General features: G+C 37.1%; 1 protein-coding gene across 1 annotated transcript in view; it reads left to right on the top strand.

The window, feature by feature from the left end:
- The window catches only part of LOC149791751 (uncharacterized), a 29975-nt gene extending 17870 nt beyond the window's left edge, over positions 1-12105 (top strand). The window contains exons 7-8 of the mRNA XM_089969471.1: positions 9857-9976; positions 12080-12105. Of these exons, the coding sequence (XP_089825597.1) occupies positions 9857-9976; positions 12080-12105 (146 nt within the window). The remainder of the gene's footprint in view (positions 1-9856; positions 9977-12079) is intronic.
- Positions 12106-18383: the final 6278 nt, after the last annotated feature.

Raw genomic sequence — 18383 nt, 5'->3', positions numbered from 1 at the left:
CTCTCTCTTGATAGCTAAAGATCAAGATAATGTTTTCCATATGACAAGTCTAAATAGTATGGTAGTCATCTTTGTCTTAAATACTGTAATTCCGATATATTAGTTGGTGATACAGGTAGCTCTACATCGGATATGAAGTATCATCTTAAGCTCGATAATAAATCATTTCAGGGGCGGTGCACGCAAAATATGATGCAAATATATCTATCAAAAACTTGTCTGAAGTCGGAAGTTCCCGCTTTCATACTTATACTTAATGACTTTGAACTTACCTCTGAATTCTTGCCAAAATATTATATATCTTCATTGATAACACTTCATTGGGAAACAAAAGTTAATCAACTCATTTTTTTTAATGAGTAAACAGACTATATTTATGCAAATTATATAAAATTATACACATGCAAATATTCTTAACCTATATTATAATAACTATATTTACCAAATCTGAGATTATGATAGCAACAGTATAGTACCGGTTAACTGAACATATTACTAAATTTCAAATACAAGATGCTCGAATAATGAGTAAAACTGACATTTGCACACAATCGTCTGAAGTTTTTTTTATGTTAAATTGGTTGTGATTTTTGTGAATGTGCTAAGTTGTACAAAGGCTGCGTGAAGTATAAAACAATCAATGGCCTTGGTTCTGATTATTTAAAAGTATCCTACCATATCTCTCTATCGGTAATGCTAAACATGATTAAATAATCCTTATTATTGTTATTATGATTATTATTATTGAAACTTTTGACACGCAACTATGCCATTGATGGGCAATGTTTAATGATCATGTTGTATAGTGTATTATGTTTGTAACACGTAATTATTCCATACTAGTTTGACATTCTGCTTTTCAGAGGGATAGTATCCGTTTGATCGTTGAAACAAATTACTCTTTACAATATTTTATTGTTGATAATGATAGTACGTTTGCGTTTGTTTCTAATGTAACTGTTGTAAAGTTGTGTTTATTCGTGTTGTCTTTGTCTACAGTGGTAACTTCATTCATTGATATATTATATCACCCATTCATTCATTTAATCATCCAGTACGCGTACTATAAACATTTTTATATAGTTCATGCAATCCAAAAACCTGCCAAACAGGCATTATTCGCTCCCAAATAGCACGTGCAAACTTTACCTGCATCACAATTTGTCGTTTCCTGTCAAGAAGAAAAGACTGTTCGTTAGTTCCCGCTCATTAGTTATGAATATGATATATTTTTGTATTCTTACAGGTGTTAATCGTGTTACCATTAATTAATTAAACGACGATAACATATTCCGGATACGTATATGCGTGTATTCTCGTATTTTATTAAGCTTTGTAACTCGGACAATATGAATATGGATAATTAAAGCAGAACCTTTATGTTACATAAGCCGAATAACATGTACATTTACTTCAGTTATTTTTACACTTAATATTTCATTGACCGTTCATATATGCCTTAAATTGTATTAAAACATAGTCTTGTAAGGCGGTTGGCCTTTATCTGTCAAGAAAAAAGTTTGTTCATCTTTATCTTCTCAATGTGCTATTAAAATGACAAAGTTTTATATTTCTAGATTATGGTCAGATAAAGGTGTGACTTGATTTCCATCTCCTTTGAACCTTTTGTACACATTGAGGATTTAAAAACACTGCCATATATTTAAAACCTTGTAAGATAATGTACAGTTAGGCTTAAGCGAAATCTAAATTGCATGGCGGCATGTTGAAATTATTTAAAGTAAGAATCAGATGCTATATTAATCTTCCTTCTGTCTCCAACATGCAACTGTGTGGTATATTGTAGGGAGATGGGGGTGAAGCGGAACCCACAGAGGATTGTTTTAAAATTATTATTCTTAGTCAAAGCCAAGCTGTAGAACTGATTGATTGATTGATTGATTGATTTTATTTTTAACGGCGCATCAGCACTGTAAGGCTATTTAGCGCCAAACAAAATGTTATATGTATAATCTTTTAAAAATTTTGATAAGTCTCATATCGACCAGCGATATTAAAACACAAATAGTTGAAATTAAAACGGTAAGATGGTAACGGTGAAAAATAAAGCTTCCCGATCAACGGGGGATGTAAATGCTGTATGTTAATGAAAAATGATGAAACGGTATTAAAAAGGGACGGTATATATATTGCATAAAACTGCACAAGGTGACATCATAAAAGTTAAAGTTTAGAGTAAATATTTACTACTTTCAGGAACTCTATAATACGAGTGATATTTATAGTATCAAAAAGTTCTTTCATGTCATGCACTATGTAATAACGATCGCGCGTAGGTTGCAGATCAAAACACTCTATCATAAAGTGCTTGACTGATTGATTGATTGATTGTTTTTTAACGGCGCATCAGCACTTTTAGGCTATTTAGCGCCAAACAAAGTGTTATTTGTATAATCTTTTAAAACTTATAAAAGGTCCTATATCGACCAGCGATATAAAAGAACAAATGGTTGAAATTAAAAACGGTAAGATGATAACGGTGCAAAATAAAGAATCCCGATCAACGGGAGATGTAAAAAAGATGAATAGGTATTAAAATGGGACGGTATATATATTGCATAAAACTGCACAAGGTGATAGCATAAAAGTCAGAGTTTAGAGTAAATATTTACGGCTTTCAAGAACTCTATAATACGAGTGATGTTTATATTATCAAAAAGTTCTTTCATGTCATGCACAATGTAATAACGATCGCGCGTAGGTTGTAGGTCAAAGCACTCTATCATAAAGTGCTTGACAGTGAATGGTTCATTGCAAGAAACGCACTCTGGTGGGTCTTCACCTTTTAGTATGTGGGTGTGGGTGATATAAGTATGACCAATTCGGATTCTTGCAATGACTACCTCCTCCCTACGAATGCTTCTGTAGGAAGGAGTCCATTCTCCTAGAGTTGGCTTGATTGCATGAAGTTTGTTATTTACAGCATCATTCCATGATGCCTGCCACTTCTGACGTAAGAACTTTCTGATACAAGGTTTAAAATCAGTATATGGTATTTTAAAATCAGATGGTTCTTGAGAAAGGGCCATTTTAGCAGCGCGATCTGCTTTTTCGTTACCTTTAATACCAATGTGGCTAGGTAACCAACAGTATATTATATTGTGGGAGACACTCAGCTCGGTATATTTGACGAGTATGTTTTTCAATAATGGGTTCTCCAGTTTTCGATTGTGTAGTGACTGGAGTACTGATAGCGAGTCGGAGAAGATGATACAGTTTAAAATACAGTTCTTTTCTATATGTTGCAGAACAAGGTTTATTGCTCTGATTTCGGCTGTAAAAATTGATGCTCCATTTGGTAAGCGAACTTGCGTTGTGTGATTTCCACAAACAAAGGCTGCAGCAGCCTTTTCCTCATCCTTTGATCCATCAGTGTAAATTCTGGTGTAGTTTTTAAATTCGGTGAGGAGTTCATGGTAAGAGTTGTGGAAGATAGAAGGGTTTGTTTCGGATTTTTTTCCATCGTGTAGCGTAAAACGTACTTTTGGTTGTTTAATTAGCCAGGGTGGTGTTTCGGAGATGGATGTTTTCTGAATTTTAGAAAGATCTATATTTGTATTGTGAAGGCTGGATGATATTCTAATGCCAAAGGAAAGTATGACGTTTGGTTTATTTTCGTATAATGTTTTGTATTTGGGTTGAAAAACAGCCGAAAAAGCAGGATTCAGAGGGTTTGATTTTAATTTCAGAGCATACTGTGCGGAAAGCATTTCTCTACGATGCGATAACGGTGGTTCATTCGCCTCAGCTAGAATGCTTTCACACGGGGATGTTTTAAATGCTCCCAGAGCCAGTCTCATTCCCTGATGATGAATTGGATCAAGCATTTTAAGATACGATTTTCTGGCAGAACCATACACAACGCAACCATAGTCTAGTTTGGAGCGAATAAACGTTCTGTATAAATTTAGGATGACTTTTCTATCAGCACCCCAGTCAGTGTGCGCTACTACTTTAAGTAGGTTAAGTGCTTTTAAGCATTTAGCTTTTAAGTTCTTTAGGTGTGGAATAAAGGTCAGTTTTCTGTCAAAGATTATACCTAAAAATTTGGTTTCCTCAACAACTGGAATAAGTGTTCCATCCAGTGTGAGGTTCGGTTCATCGTGATGTTTTCGTAACTGACAGAAATGCATGCATACCGTTTTTGATTTCGAGAATTTGAAACCGTTTGCATTGGCCCAATTTTGAATTTTGTTTATATTTTGCTGCAGTTGTCTTTCAATTGTATGCATGTGCTTTGACCGATAACATATTAGAAAATCATCAACGTATAACGAGCAATCCACACCAGGAGTCAAACACTTGGTGATGCTATTAATTTTAATGTTAAAGAGCGTCACAGATAAAATACTGCCATGGGGCACACCCATCTCTTGCTCGTGCAGATCTGAGAGGGTAGAGCCGACTCTTACTTTGAATTCTCTGTCGGAGAGAAAGTTGGATATGAAAGAGGGCAGACGGCCTTTTAGACCTAGATCGTTCAGGTCATTTAGTATCCCGTACTTCCATGTCGTGTCATAGGCCTTTTCTAAATCAAAGAAAACCGCTACTAAATGTTCTTTCTTAATAAATGCATCGCGAATAAATGTTTCCAGTCTAACCAGATGATCACTGGTGCTCCGGCCATATCGAAAGCCACTTTGGGAAGGAGATATTAAATTGTTAGTTTCCAAATACCAGACAAGCCGAGAATTGATCATTCGTTCCATTGTTTTGCACACACAGCTTGTGAGTGCAATTGGTCGATAGCTGTTGGGGTCTTCGCTATCTTTACCGGGTTTGGGGACTGGTATTACAGTTGCTTCTTTCCAGATTTTTGGTACATTACCAGTAATCCATAAATCATTGAAGAGTTTCAAAAGAGATGTTAATGATGATTCTGGAAGGTGTTTCAGAAACTGGTAATGTCTCTCGTCAGGCCCAGCGGATGTATCATGGGCCTTATCTAAAGCCTCCCTAAGCTCCGATAGTGAGAACAATTGATTATAACTTTCCGAGTTGTTGGATGTGAATTTTAAACATGACTTTTCTTTTTGAGTTTTAAGTTTTCGGAAGGCTTCTGAATAATTAGATGATGAGGAATTTTTCGAGAAACTGTCAGCAAGAATATTTGCAATGTCACGTTTTGAACTAAAGTTGTTATTGTTCAGTGTCAGATGTCGGAGAGGGTTTTGCTTTCTCTTTCCGTTTATTTTGCGTATAGTGTCCCAAACTTTCTTAACAGAGGAACGAGAGTTTAAAGAAGAAACATACTTCTTCCATGATGCTCTTTTACTTTCTTTGATTATGCGGCGAGCTTTGGCCCGGGCAATGCGATATATATTTAAGTTTTCGGGCGTCGGTTGATTATTAAATTTCCTTAATGCTTCTCGGCGTAGTTTAATGGCTTCCTTACATTCCTTAGTGACCCAAGGTTTTTGGGTTCTTTTACAATATGGCGAGGACTTGGGAACGGATTCTTCTGCAATCTCTATTAAAATAGATGTAAAATGCTGAATGGTGTCGTCAACATTGAAAACTGTATCCTCATTCAGCCTAGTTTTACACAGTGTTTCAAACTTGGCCCAGTCGGCCTTCTTTAAATTCCATTGTGGAATTACTTCATCGACTGTAGAGTTAAGATTTACAAGAAAGATTGGGAAGTGATCGCTGCTGTGAAGGTCATCAGCGACCTTCCATTCATAGTCCAAAAGCAGAGAAGGAGAACAAATTGTCAAATCGATGCTTGTGTATGTACCCGTGCCTGGGTGTAAATATGTAGGGGTTTTGGTATTATATAGACACAGATCGTGTCTAGAAATAAAGTCTTCAACTTTGTGACCTCTGTCACTTATATGATTTGATCCCCATAAAATGTTATGGGCATTAAAATCCCCGAGTAAAACAAAGGGTGCGGGAAGCTGTTGAACAAGATTGTCGAGTTCGTTTGGTACTAGGTTAGTGTTTGGTGGTAAATAAATAGAGCAAAATGTAATCACTCGATGTAGAGTGACGCTTACAGCAATGGCTTGTAAATTGGTGTTTAAATGAATGAAGCTATGAGGAGCTCTGTTGTTTACAATAACAGAAACTCCTCCTGATGCCCTATCAACATTTGGAGAGCAGGTGTTAAACAGGGAGTAGTTTTTAAATGTGATATTGTCCGTATCTTTCAAGAATGTTTCTTGAAGGCATAGTACCGCAGGATCATGTTCGTTTAAAAGCAGGAGAATATCATTGTAATTTGCTTTAAGTCCTCGACAATTCCATTGTATGATAGTGTTTTTCATTATAAATTGAAATTAAAGATTGTGGAGCTAGGTTAGACCTTTCGCAGAGGGAATTTGTTTTGTTATTTCTCTGGAGGAAGTACGGGGGTGAATTTTTTGTTTGTAGGTCTGGAGTTCCCTTGGGCGCATGGAGCAGATTCTTCTGCATCCATGCTCTCGATGTCTCCAAACCTGTTATAAAGTTTGATGGGGTCATCTGACCCCTTTTGTTGCCTGTTTCCGTGAGATTTTTTACTCTTTGGTGATTTAGGTTGTTGGGTATTATTAAATGTAGTCTGAGTAGATGCCGTGTTTTTCTGTGCTTGGTAATGGGGGGTGTTTGAATTTGGTGTTGAATCGGGTGCTTCTGTTTGTGTTTGAGCGTCCTTCGTTGTTTTAGGATTGCTCTTCACTACAGTGGAGAAGGATGGGCCAGGATGGGCTGTTTTTGCCTGTACAATTTTTCTGGCTTCTGGATAGGGAATATTATTTGTGTATTTTACCCTCTGAATTTCCTTCTCCTGTTTCCAGGTATCGCAATCCTTGGAATTTGCGTGGTGCTCTTTTCCGCACTTGACACAATGCGGAGTTGCTCTACAATCAGATTCCTGATGAGCATTGTCTCCGCATCGGCCACATATTTGGCTCTTGGAGCAGCGGTCTTCGTGATGGCCGTATTTTTGACACTTATAACATCGAAGGGGGTTGGGAATGTAAATCTCTACCTTTACATGCAAAAAGCCAACTTTTACCACTTTGGGTACAGTTGGCCTGTTGAAGGTGAGTACAATGGTGTTGGTGTCCTGCAGATTGTTATTACGTTTAATACGTATTCGTCGGACTGCAGTGACACCTTCACCTTTCATTCCTTCGATGATGTCAGCATCGGTGACTCCAGCCAAGTCACGGCAGCGAATCACGCCTTTGGACGTATTCAGTGTGGTGTGAGCGAATGAGGTTACTGGGATATCAAAGAACGTTTTCATTTTCCTGATATTGTCTGATTGACCTCGTCGCTCACACTCAATAAGAAGACAACCCGATTTCAACTTTTTAACACTTTTGGGTGTGCCAATCGATCCTGTGATAGTCTTTTCGATGACAAATGGAGATAGTGCGGCAAGCGGTTTCGTGGCATCTTTTGACTGTATTACCATGAAGCGTGGAAATGACTCCACACTACATGGTTCATCGTCAGACTCTGATAAGGGTTTCGATCTTTTATTTTGAATTTTTTTTGGAATTATCCATGATGGCTAGATTAAAAATTCAGCACCCGTGCTCCCCACCCACCAAGGAGCCCAACAAGGGGACACTTTTCAAGTGCCAGGGATACACAAATGCCATGCTCAGTTGATAAAATTACCTTTGATTGATCAGTGAAGTCGCCAGTTTCTAAGGTCGGTAAAATTACCCCCCGATTGACCCGTTAAGCCACCGCCTTCTAGGAAGCCTTCTAAGACTTGGAAAAGGGAAATATAAAGGAATAGAATATAGGGGCAACGGTGGTATCAAGAGAGATACAAGGAGAAAGAGAAAGAAGGTGAGAAAGTTAATAAAGACCTCCTAGGGCTCGGCGTGACCAGCCGATTTGTCGGAACCGGGCCCATCCCGACCACCCGTCTAAGAGAAGTAGAGGCCAAAGTAGTGTATTGCAGGGAAAGCCTCTGCTCAACTACCAGGATCCTTTCCTCCCCCGACACGGGACGCAACCCACGGCAAACAGGTTGCCTCTACTTAGTCGCCTTTTACGACACGTAGCGAGGCACGTCGGGCCAATTCTACAACCCCGGACCCGCAGGGGGAAGCGATATGACTGAAAAATTGTTAAAGCTACGTTAAAAATCCTAATCACACACACACACACACACACACACACATTCCTTTCCAATTATTCGCGTGTACTGAATTCAACTTTTGCCTCAGATAAAGGTAGACTCTATGAAGCTTGCTTTCAATAATTAAAGTTCAAGACAGTGTTATCCATATTGTAAATCTAACTTTGAAATTGTAATGTAACATTGTTTGCTGGACTTGACCTTGTCCAAAATTGAGTTCATTTCTCCTTGACCTGATTGACTTGTTTCATTTTGTGTTTCATTTATGTAAACAACTAATAATAACCTCATTATTCTCTATGTGTATGAGCTTATTAACCGAATTATTATTTAGGTAAACATGTTAATATGAGTCAGCGTTTTGGTGATTCCAAATTGAATTTTATAGGCTATTGTGTTTTAAGTAAACAAGGTTCATTAGACCATTCTAGCTGATCATTTTCCATCAGGTAATGGTTGTGTTTAGAAAATGCTAATTTGTGACCTGAGGTCGAGCAGAGAACTATATTATCTTGTTAATGTGAGGACTGTATCATTCTCAAAAGATATGGTCTTTGAGAAACATATTTTTACAAAGATATATTGAGGATTCTTTAATTGCTTTTGAAGGATACAATAAGACGCAGAACATCAGTTTGGTGATGGAATTGCTTTTTTATATTTCAACCGAGTTAAGAAGTAACGTCTATGACATATAAAAAAGGTGGTACACATATTTATATCTATAATGACTTCCCTCACTAAATAAATACACACTTGTATTGTCAGTTAACCTTACACCTACCTCGCCTTCTACTTGGATGTACATTTTCGACACTGAAAATGAGCGTACCATTGCATGCGTAATTTGGAATGCATCATATTCATCCGCTTTAAGATGTTTGGAATAAAATATTATTTAATTGGAACGACTTGGTTATCTCCCATTGCATACCCCAACTTGTGATGAACCAACAATGGGAAATGAGGCGACATCTACTTTAACTGATCGCATTTGCAAAACACACCCGTAGTCCATACCCGAAACCGTTATACCCGAGAACGTTCTATGAGGACACTATCCTGTCTGCGTTTCGCGGAAATAAAATTGTCAGACCACGCTGAAATATTCATACAAATTGTATTCACAGATCATTCAATTAATTTGATAATAATGTGTTTCTTTATTAAATATACTCAGCATTCAAGATTCCATCATTCATATCACTCGATCGGGACCATGCGATTAATGCTTGGTCTGAGATGTCTTTTATCCTCACGTAATAAACATGCTCCACTTAAATCCAAACGGGTTTAGCTACACTAGGCCGAAATAGTCCACTTTCGATATAATAATAGCTATTAAATGGTCTGCCTTCTTTCATTAAATCAAGGATTAGTAGTATTAAACAACTTGGCGCAAAAGTATGATCTTTTTCATCAAGCAATGAAACAAACGTTTAAATGGAATCATTTTAAAGGCATTAGGATTTTGAATACTGTTGCAAGAAAGTACATTTTATTGGTTCTATCGTTAATTAATATGTATATTGTGCACAGTTCCCTCAATGAAGTCTTAATCAAGCCTGTGCGTATTGGGCTCACTGAAAAGTTTGCAATTTGATGGAAACTGAATAACCACATCTTCTGATCCAACGAATGAATGTGCGCATGTTTAATATACATAGATTTATCGATTTCAGTATATTGCATTCGGTCTAACGGCAAGGTTTGTAAACATAAACTTACTTAATGACTCATTTTCTTTAGACATCGATGAATGCAGTGTCCCAGATATTTGCCACGTCAATGCCGAGTGTCGTAACACAGCTGGCAGCTATAACTGTACCTGTAAAAATGGACTTGTTGGAAATGGAACTACCTGTACAGGTAAATATTTGGACCAGTATTTTAACTGCCACAGTTGAGTGATATTTGCCCAGACTATAATTGACTGAATGTTCTTAAATTGCTGTAGTTTTGTGTCGAACATGTTAAACACTGCTATCGCCAAATACACTGAGTAATGTAATCAGTAAGCAGATGTGAATTAAATGGCAGCATACTAAAATTAGTAAAGCTGAGAATTACATTGGAATTAGTTTACACCTCCGGTCAAGTTCATTTTCTGACGATCGTAATTATATAGTTTAAATTAATGTTTCCTTGGTGAGTGGGTGTGAGTGTACAAGGGGAACTCCACAAATACTGTTATACAATTATTTGAGTCTTTCCAAACTTGTAGAAGACGTATAATGGATGGAACATACATACAACATCACCTTCAAGATTTGTTTTATCTAGCTCGGAAATGTTGATCTGAATAGAGAAATACTACAAGTTTTTGTAACAGAGATGTTAGTAACAGACATTCAAATAAAGTACAACTCATACAGAGTTCAAATTATACAATTAATGATAGCAATGATATATTGACTGACAGGTGGTACGCCTGAGTTAATCAAGCTAAATCACATATCATGAACGGAAACGAGTCATAAAGCTTTCATTCTGAGTTTATATATGGTTGCCATGGTCTTGACTCACTCATGCACATTAATGCAGGTTAACAATGTATGTGCATGCATTGTATCCTATTCGAATGCACCGACTGTTTTACATCCACACGAAATCTAAAAAAATGATATTCTCCCTCTGTAAAACCATTCTTTACATTCTGCCTTTCAACTTCTGCCCCTGTAAGAAATATATTAAAAGGTTGCCGCGGATACATGTACACTCTATTAATCTCTCTCTTGATAGCTAAAGATCAAGATAATGTTTTCCATATGATAAGTCTAAATAGTATGATAGTCATCTTTGTCTTAAATACTGTAATTCCGATATATTAGTTGGTGATACAGGTAGCTCTACATCGGATATGAAGTATCATCTTAAGCTCGATAATAAATCATTTCAGGGGCGGTGCACGCAAAATATGATGCAAATATATCTATCAAAAACTTGTCTGAAGTCGGAAGTTCCCGCTTTCATACTTATACTCAATGACTTTGAACTTGCCTCTGAATTCTTGCTAAAATATTATATATCTTCATTGATAACACTTCATTGGGAAACAAAAGTTAATCAACTCATTTTTTTATGAGTAAACAGACTATATTTATGCAAATTATATAAAATTATACACATGCAAATATTCTTAACCTATATTATAATAACTATATTTACCAAATCTGAGATTATGATAGCAACAGTATAGTACCGGTTAACTGAACATATTACTAAATTTCAAATACAAGATGCTCGAATAATGAGTAAAACTGACATTTGCACACAATCGTCTGAAGTTTTTTTTGTGTTAAATTGGTTGTGATTTTTGTGAATGTGCTAAGTTGTACAAAGGCTGCGTGAAGTATAAAACAATCAATGGCCTTGGTTCTGATTATTTAAAAGTATCCTACCATATCTCTCTATCGGTAATGCTAAACATGATTAAATAATCCTTATTATTGTTATTATGATTATTATTATTGAAACTTTTGACACGCAACTATGCCATTGATGGGCAATGTTTAATGATCATGTTGTATAGTGTATTATGTTTGTAACACGTAATTATTCCATACTGGTTTGACATTCTGCTTTTCAGAGGGATAGTATCCGTTTGATCGTTGAAATAAATTACTCTTTACAATATTTTATTGTTGATAATGATAGTACGTTTGCGTTTGTTTCTAATGTAACTGTTGTAAAGTTGTGTTTATTCGTGTTGTCTTTGTCTACAGTGGTAACTTCATTCATTGATATATTATATCACCCATTCATTCATTTAATCATCCAGTACGCGTACTATAAACATTTTTATATAGTTCATGCAATCCAAAAACCTGCCAAACAGGCATTATTCGCTCCCAAATAGCACGTGCAAACTTTACCTGCATCACAATTTGTCGTTTCCTGTCAAGAAGAAAAGACTGTTCGTTAGTTCCCGCTCATTAGTTATGAATATGATATATTTTTGTATTCTTACAGGTGTTAATCGTGTTACCATTAATTAATTAAACGACGATAACATATTCCGGATACGTATATGCGTGTATTCTCGTATTTTATTAAGCTTTGTAACTCGGACAATATGAATATGGATAATTAAAGCAGAACCTTTATGTTACATAAGCCGAATAACATGTACATTTACTTCAGTTATTTTTACACTTAATATTTCATTGACCGTTCATATATGCCTTAAATTGTATTAAAACATAGTCTTGTAAGGCGGTTGGCCTTTATCTGTCAAGAAAAAAGTTTGTTCATCTTTATCTTCTCAATGTGCTATTAAAATGACAAAGTTTTATATTTCTAGATTATGGTCAGATAAAGGTGTGACTTGATTTCCATCTCCTTTGAACCTTTTGTACACATTGAGGATTTAAAAACACTGCTATATATTTAAAACCTTGTAAGATAATGTACAGTTAGGCTTAAGCGAAATCTAAATTGCATGGCGGCATGTTGAAATTATTTAAAGTAAGAATCAGATGCTATATTAATCTTCCTTCTGTCTCCAACATGCAACTGTGTGGTATATTGTAGGGAGATGGGGGTGAAGCGGAACCCACAGAGGATTGTTTTAAAATTATTATTCTTAGTCAAAGCCAAGCTGTAGAACTGATTGATTGATTGATTGATTTTATTTTTAACGGCGCATCAGCACTGTAAGGCTATTTAGCGCCAAACAAAATGTTATATGTATAATCTTTTAAAAATTTTGATAAGTCTCATATCGACCAGCGATATTAAAACACAAATAGTTGAAATTAAAACGGTAAGATGGTAACGGTGAAAAATAAAGCTTCCCGATCAACGGGGGATGTAAATGCTGTATGTTAATGAAAAATGATGAAACGGTATTAAAAAGGGACGGTATATATATTGCATAAAACTGCACAAGGTGACATCATAAAAGTTAAAGTTTAGAGTAAATATTTACTACTTTCAGGAACTCTATAATACGAGTGATATTTATAGTATCAAAAAGTTCTTTCATGTCATGCACTATGTAATAACGATCGCGCGTAGGTTGCAGATCAAAACACTCTATCATAAAGTGCTTGACTGATTGATTGATTGATTGTTTTTTAACGGCGCATCAGCACTTTTAGGCTATTTAGCGCCAAACAAAGTGTTATTTGTATAATCTTTTAAAACTTATAAAAGGTCCTATATCGACCAGCGATATAAAAGAACAAATGGTTGAAATTAAAAACGGTAAGATGATAACGGTGCAAAATAAAGAATCCCGATCAACGGGAGATGTAAAAAAGATGAATAGGTATTAAAATGGGACGGTATATATATTGCATAAAACTGCACAAGGTGATAGCATAAAAGTCAGAGTTTAGAGTAAATATTTACGGCTTTCAAGAACTCTATAATACGAGTGATGTTTATATTATCAAAAAGTTCTTTCATGTCATGCACAATGTAATAACGATCGCGCGTAGGTTGTAGGTCAAAGCACTCTATCATAAAGTGCTTGACAGTGAATGGTTCATTGCAAGAAACGCACTCTGGTGGGTCTTCACCTTTTAGTATGTGGGTGTGGGTGATATAAGTATGACCAATTCGGATTCTTGCAATGACTACCTCCTCCCTACGAATGCTTCTGTAGGAAGGAGTCCATTCTCCTAGAGTTGGCTTGATTGCATGAAGTTTGTTATTTACAGCATCATTCCATGATGCCTGCCACTTCTGACGTAAGAACTTTCTGATACAAGGTTTAAAATCAGTATATGGTATTTTAAAATCAGATGGTTCTTGAGAAAGGGCCATTTTAGCAGCGCGATCTGCTTTTTCGTTACCTTTAATACCAATGTGGCTAGGTAACCAACAGTATATTATATTGTGGGAGACACTCAGCTCGGTATATTTGACGAGTATGTTTTTCAATAATGGGTTCTCCAGTTTTCGATTGTGTAGTGACTGGAGTACTGATAGCGAGTCGGAGAAGATGATACAGTTTAAAATACAGTTCTTTTCTATATGTTGCAGAACAAGGTTTATTGCTCTGATTTCGGCTGTAAAAATTGATGCTCCATTTGGTAAGCGAACTTGCGTTGTGTGATTTCCACAAACAAAGGCTGCAGCAGCCTTTTCCTCATCCTTTGATCCATCAGTGTAAATTCTGGTGTAGTTTTTAAATTCGGTGAGGAGTTCATGGTAAGAGTTGTGGAAGATAGAAGGGTTTGTTTCGGATTTTTTTCCATCGTGTAGCGTAAAACGTACTTTTGGTTGTTTAATTAGCCAGGGTGGTGTTTCGGAGATGGATGTTTTCTGAATTTTAGAAAGATCTATATTTGTATTGTGAAGGCTGGATGATATTCTAATGCCAAAGGAAAGTATGACGTTTGGTTTATTTTCGTATAATGTTTTGTATTTGGGTTGAAAAACAGCCGAAAAAGCAGGATTCAGAGGGTTTGATTTTAATTTCAGAGCATACTGTGCGGAAAGCATTTCTCTACGATGCGATAACGGTGGTTCATTCGCCTCAGCTAGAATGCTTTCACACGGGGATGTTTTAAATGCTCCCAGAGCCAGTCTCATTCCCTGATGATGAATTGGATCAAGCATTTTAAGATACGATTTTCTGGCAGAACCATACACAACGCAACCATAGTCTAGTTTGGAGCGAATAAACGTTCTGTATAAATTTAGGATGACTTTTCTATCAGCACCCCAGTCAGTGTGCGCTACTACTTTAAGTAGGTTAAGTGCTTTTAAGCATTTAGCTTTTAAGTTCTTTAGGTGTGGAATAAAGGTCAGTTTTCTGTCAAAGATTATACCTAAAAATTTGGTTTCCTCAACAACTGGAATAAGTGTTCCATCCAGTGTGAGGTTCGGTTCATCGTGATGTTTTCGTAACTGACAGAAATGCATGCATACCGTTTTTGATTTCGAGAATTTGAAACCGTTTGCATTGGCCCAATTTTGAATTTTGTTTATATTTTGCTGCAGTTGTCTTTCAATTGTATGCATGTGCTTTGACCGATAACATATTAGAAAATCATCAACGTATAACGAGCAATCCACACCAGGAGTCAAACACTTGGTGATGCTATTAATTTTAATGTTAAAGAGCGTCACAGATAAAATACTGCCATGGGGCACACCCATCTCTTGCTCGTGCAGATCTGAGAGGGTAGAGCCGACTCTTACTTTGAATTCTCTGTCGGAGAGAAAGTTGGATATGAAAGAGGGCAGACGGCCTTTTAGACCTAGATCGTTCAGGTCATTTAGTATCCCGTACTTCCATGTCGTGTCATAGGCCTTTTCTAAATCAAAGAAAACCGCTACTAAATGTTCTTTCTTAATAAATGCATCGCGAATAAATGTTTCCAGTCTAACCAGATGATCACTGGTGCTCCGGCCATATCGAAAGCCACTTTGGGAAGGAGATATTAAATTGTTAGTTTCCAAATACCAGACAAGCCGAGAATTGATCATTCGTTCCATTGTTTTGCACACACAGCTTGTGAGTGCAATTGGTCGATAGCTGTTGGGGTCTTCGCTATCTTTACCGGGTTTGGGGACTGGTATTACAGTTGCCTCTTTCCAGATTTTTGGTACATTACCAGTAATCCATAAATCATTGAAGAGTTTCAAAAGAGATGTTAATGATGATTCTGGAAGGTGTTTCAGAAACTGGTAATGTCTCTCGTCAGGCCCAGCGGATGTATCATGGGCCTTATCTAAAGCCTCCCTAAGCTCCGATAGTGAGAACAATTGATTATAACTTTCCGAGTTGTTGGATGTGAATTTTAAACATGACTTTTCTTTTTGAGTTTTAAGTTTTCGGAAGGCTTCTGAATAATTAGATGATGAGGAATTTTTCGAGAAACTGTCAGCAAGAATATTTGCAATGTCACGTTTTGAACTAAAGTTGTTATTGTTCAGTGTCAGATGTCGGAGAGGGTTTTGCTTTCTCTTTCCGTTTATTTTGCGTATAGTGTCCCAAACTTTCTTAACAGAGGAACGAGAGTTTAAAGAAGAAACATACTTCTTCCATGATGCTCTTTTACTTTCTTTGATTATGCGGCGAGCTTTGGCCCGGGCAATGCGATATATATTTAAGTTTTCGGGCGTCGGTTGATTATTAAATTTCCTTAATGCTTCTCGGCGTAGTTTAATGGCTTCCTTACATTCCTTAGTGACCCAAGGTTTTTGGGTTCTTTTACAATATGGCGAGGACTTGGGAACGGATTCTTCTGCAATCTCTATTAAAATAGATGTAAAATGCTGAATGGTGTCGTCAACATTGAAAACTGTATCCTCATTCAGCCTAGTTTTACACAGTGTTTCAAACTTGGCCCAGTCGGCCTTCTTTAAATTCCATTGTGGAATTACTTCATCGACTGTAGAGTTAAGATTTACAAGAAAGATTGGGAAGTGATCGCTGCTGTGAAGGTCATCAGCGACCTTCCATTCATAGTCCAAAAGCAGAGAAGGAGAACAAATTGTCAAATCGATGCTTGTGTATGTACCCGTGCCTGGGTGTAAATATGTAGGGGTTTTGGTATTATATAGACACAGATCGTGTCTAGAAATAAAGTCTTCAACTTTGTGACCTCTGTCACTTATATGATTTGATCCCCATAAAATGTTATGGGCATTAAAATCCCCGAGTAAAACAAAGGGTGCGGGAAGCTGTTGAACAAGATTGTCGAGTTCGTTTGGTACTAGGTTAGTGTTTGGTGGTAAATAAATAGAGCAAAATGTAATCACTCGATGTAGAGTGACGCTTACAGCAATGGCTTGTAAATTGGTGTTTAAATGAATGAAGCTATGAGGAGCTCTGTTGTTTACAATAACAGAAACTCCTCCTGATGCCCTATCAACATTTGGAGAGCAGGTGTTAAACAGGGAGTAGTTTTTAAATGTGATATTGTCCGTATCTTTCAAGAATGTTTCTTGAAGGCATAGTACCGCAGGATCATGTTCGTTTAAAAAGCAGGAGAATATCATTGTAATTTGCTTTAAGTCCTCGACAATTCCATTGTATGATAGTGTTTTTCATTATAAATTGAAATTAAAGATTGTGGAGCTAGGTTAGACCTTTCGCAGAGGGAATTTGTTTTGTTATTTCTCTGGAGGAAGTACGGGGGTGAATTTTTTGTTTGTAGGTCTGGAGTTCCCTTGGGCGCATGGAGCAGATTCTTCTGCATCCATGCTCTCGATGTCTCCAAACCTGTTATAAAGTTTGATGGGGTCATCTGACCCCTTTTGTTGCCTGTTTCCGTGAGATTTTTTACTCTTTGGTGATTTAGGTTGTTGGGTATTATTAAATGTAGTCTGAGTAGATGCCGTGTTTTTCTGTGCTTGGTAATGGGGGGTGTTTGAATTTGGTGTTGAATCGGGTGCTTCTGTTTGTGTTTGAGCGTCCTTCGTTGTTTTAGGATTGCTCTTCACTACAGTGGAGAAGGATGGGCCAGGATGGGCTGTTTTTGCCTGTACAATTTTTCTGGCTTCTGGATAGGGAATATTATTTGTGTATTTTACCCTCTGAATTTCCTTCTCCTGTTTCCAGGTATCGCAATCCTTGGAATTTGCGTGGTGCTCTTTTCCGCACTTGACACAATGCGGAGTTGCTCTACAATCAGATTCCTGATGAGCATTGTCTCCGCATCGGCCACATATTTGGCTCTTGGAGCAGCGGTCTTCGTGATGGCCGTATTTTTGACACTTATAACATCGAAGGGGGTTGGGAATGTAAATCTCTACCTTTACATGCAAAAAGCCAACTTTTACCACTTTGGGTACAGTTGGCCTGTTGAAGGTGAGTACAATGGTGTTGGTGTCCTGCAGATTGTTATTACGTTTAATACGTATTCGTCGGACTGCAGTGACACCTTCACCTTTCATTCCTTCGATGATGTCAGCATCGGTGACTCCAGCCAAGTCACGGCAGCGAATCACGCCTTTGGACGTATTCAGTGTGGTGTGAGCGAATGAGGTTACTGGGATATCAAAGAACGTTTTCATTTTCCTGATATTGTCTGATTGACCTCGTCGCTCACACTCAATAAGAAGACAACCCGATTTCAACTTTTTAACACTTTTGGGTGTGCCAATCGATCCTGTGATAGTCTTTTCGATGACAAATGGAGATAGTGCGGCAAGCGGTTTCGTGGCATCTTTTGACTGTATTACCATGAAGCGTGGAAATGACTCCACACTACATGGTTCATCGTCAGACTCTGATAAGGGTTTCGATCTTTTATTTGAATTTTTTTTGGAATTATCCATGATGGCTAGATTAAAAATTCAGCACCCGTGCTCA

The sequence above is a fragment of the Sinohyriopsis cumingii genome, chromosome 9, assembly GCF_028554795.1.
Source record: "Sinohyriopsis cumingii isolate HCF-2022 chromosome 9, ASM2855479v2, whole genome shotgun sequence".
In the NCBI taxonomy this organism is placed as follows: domain Eukaryota; kingdom Metazoa; phylum Mollusca; class Bivalvia; order Unionida; family Unionidae; genus Sinohyriopsis; species Sinohyriopsis cumingii.
Note: the sequence above shows the minus strand (reverse complement) of the source record. Positions and strands in the feature narration are given on the sequence as shown.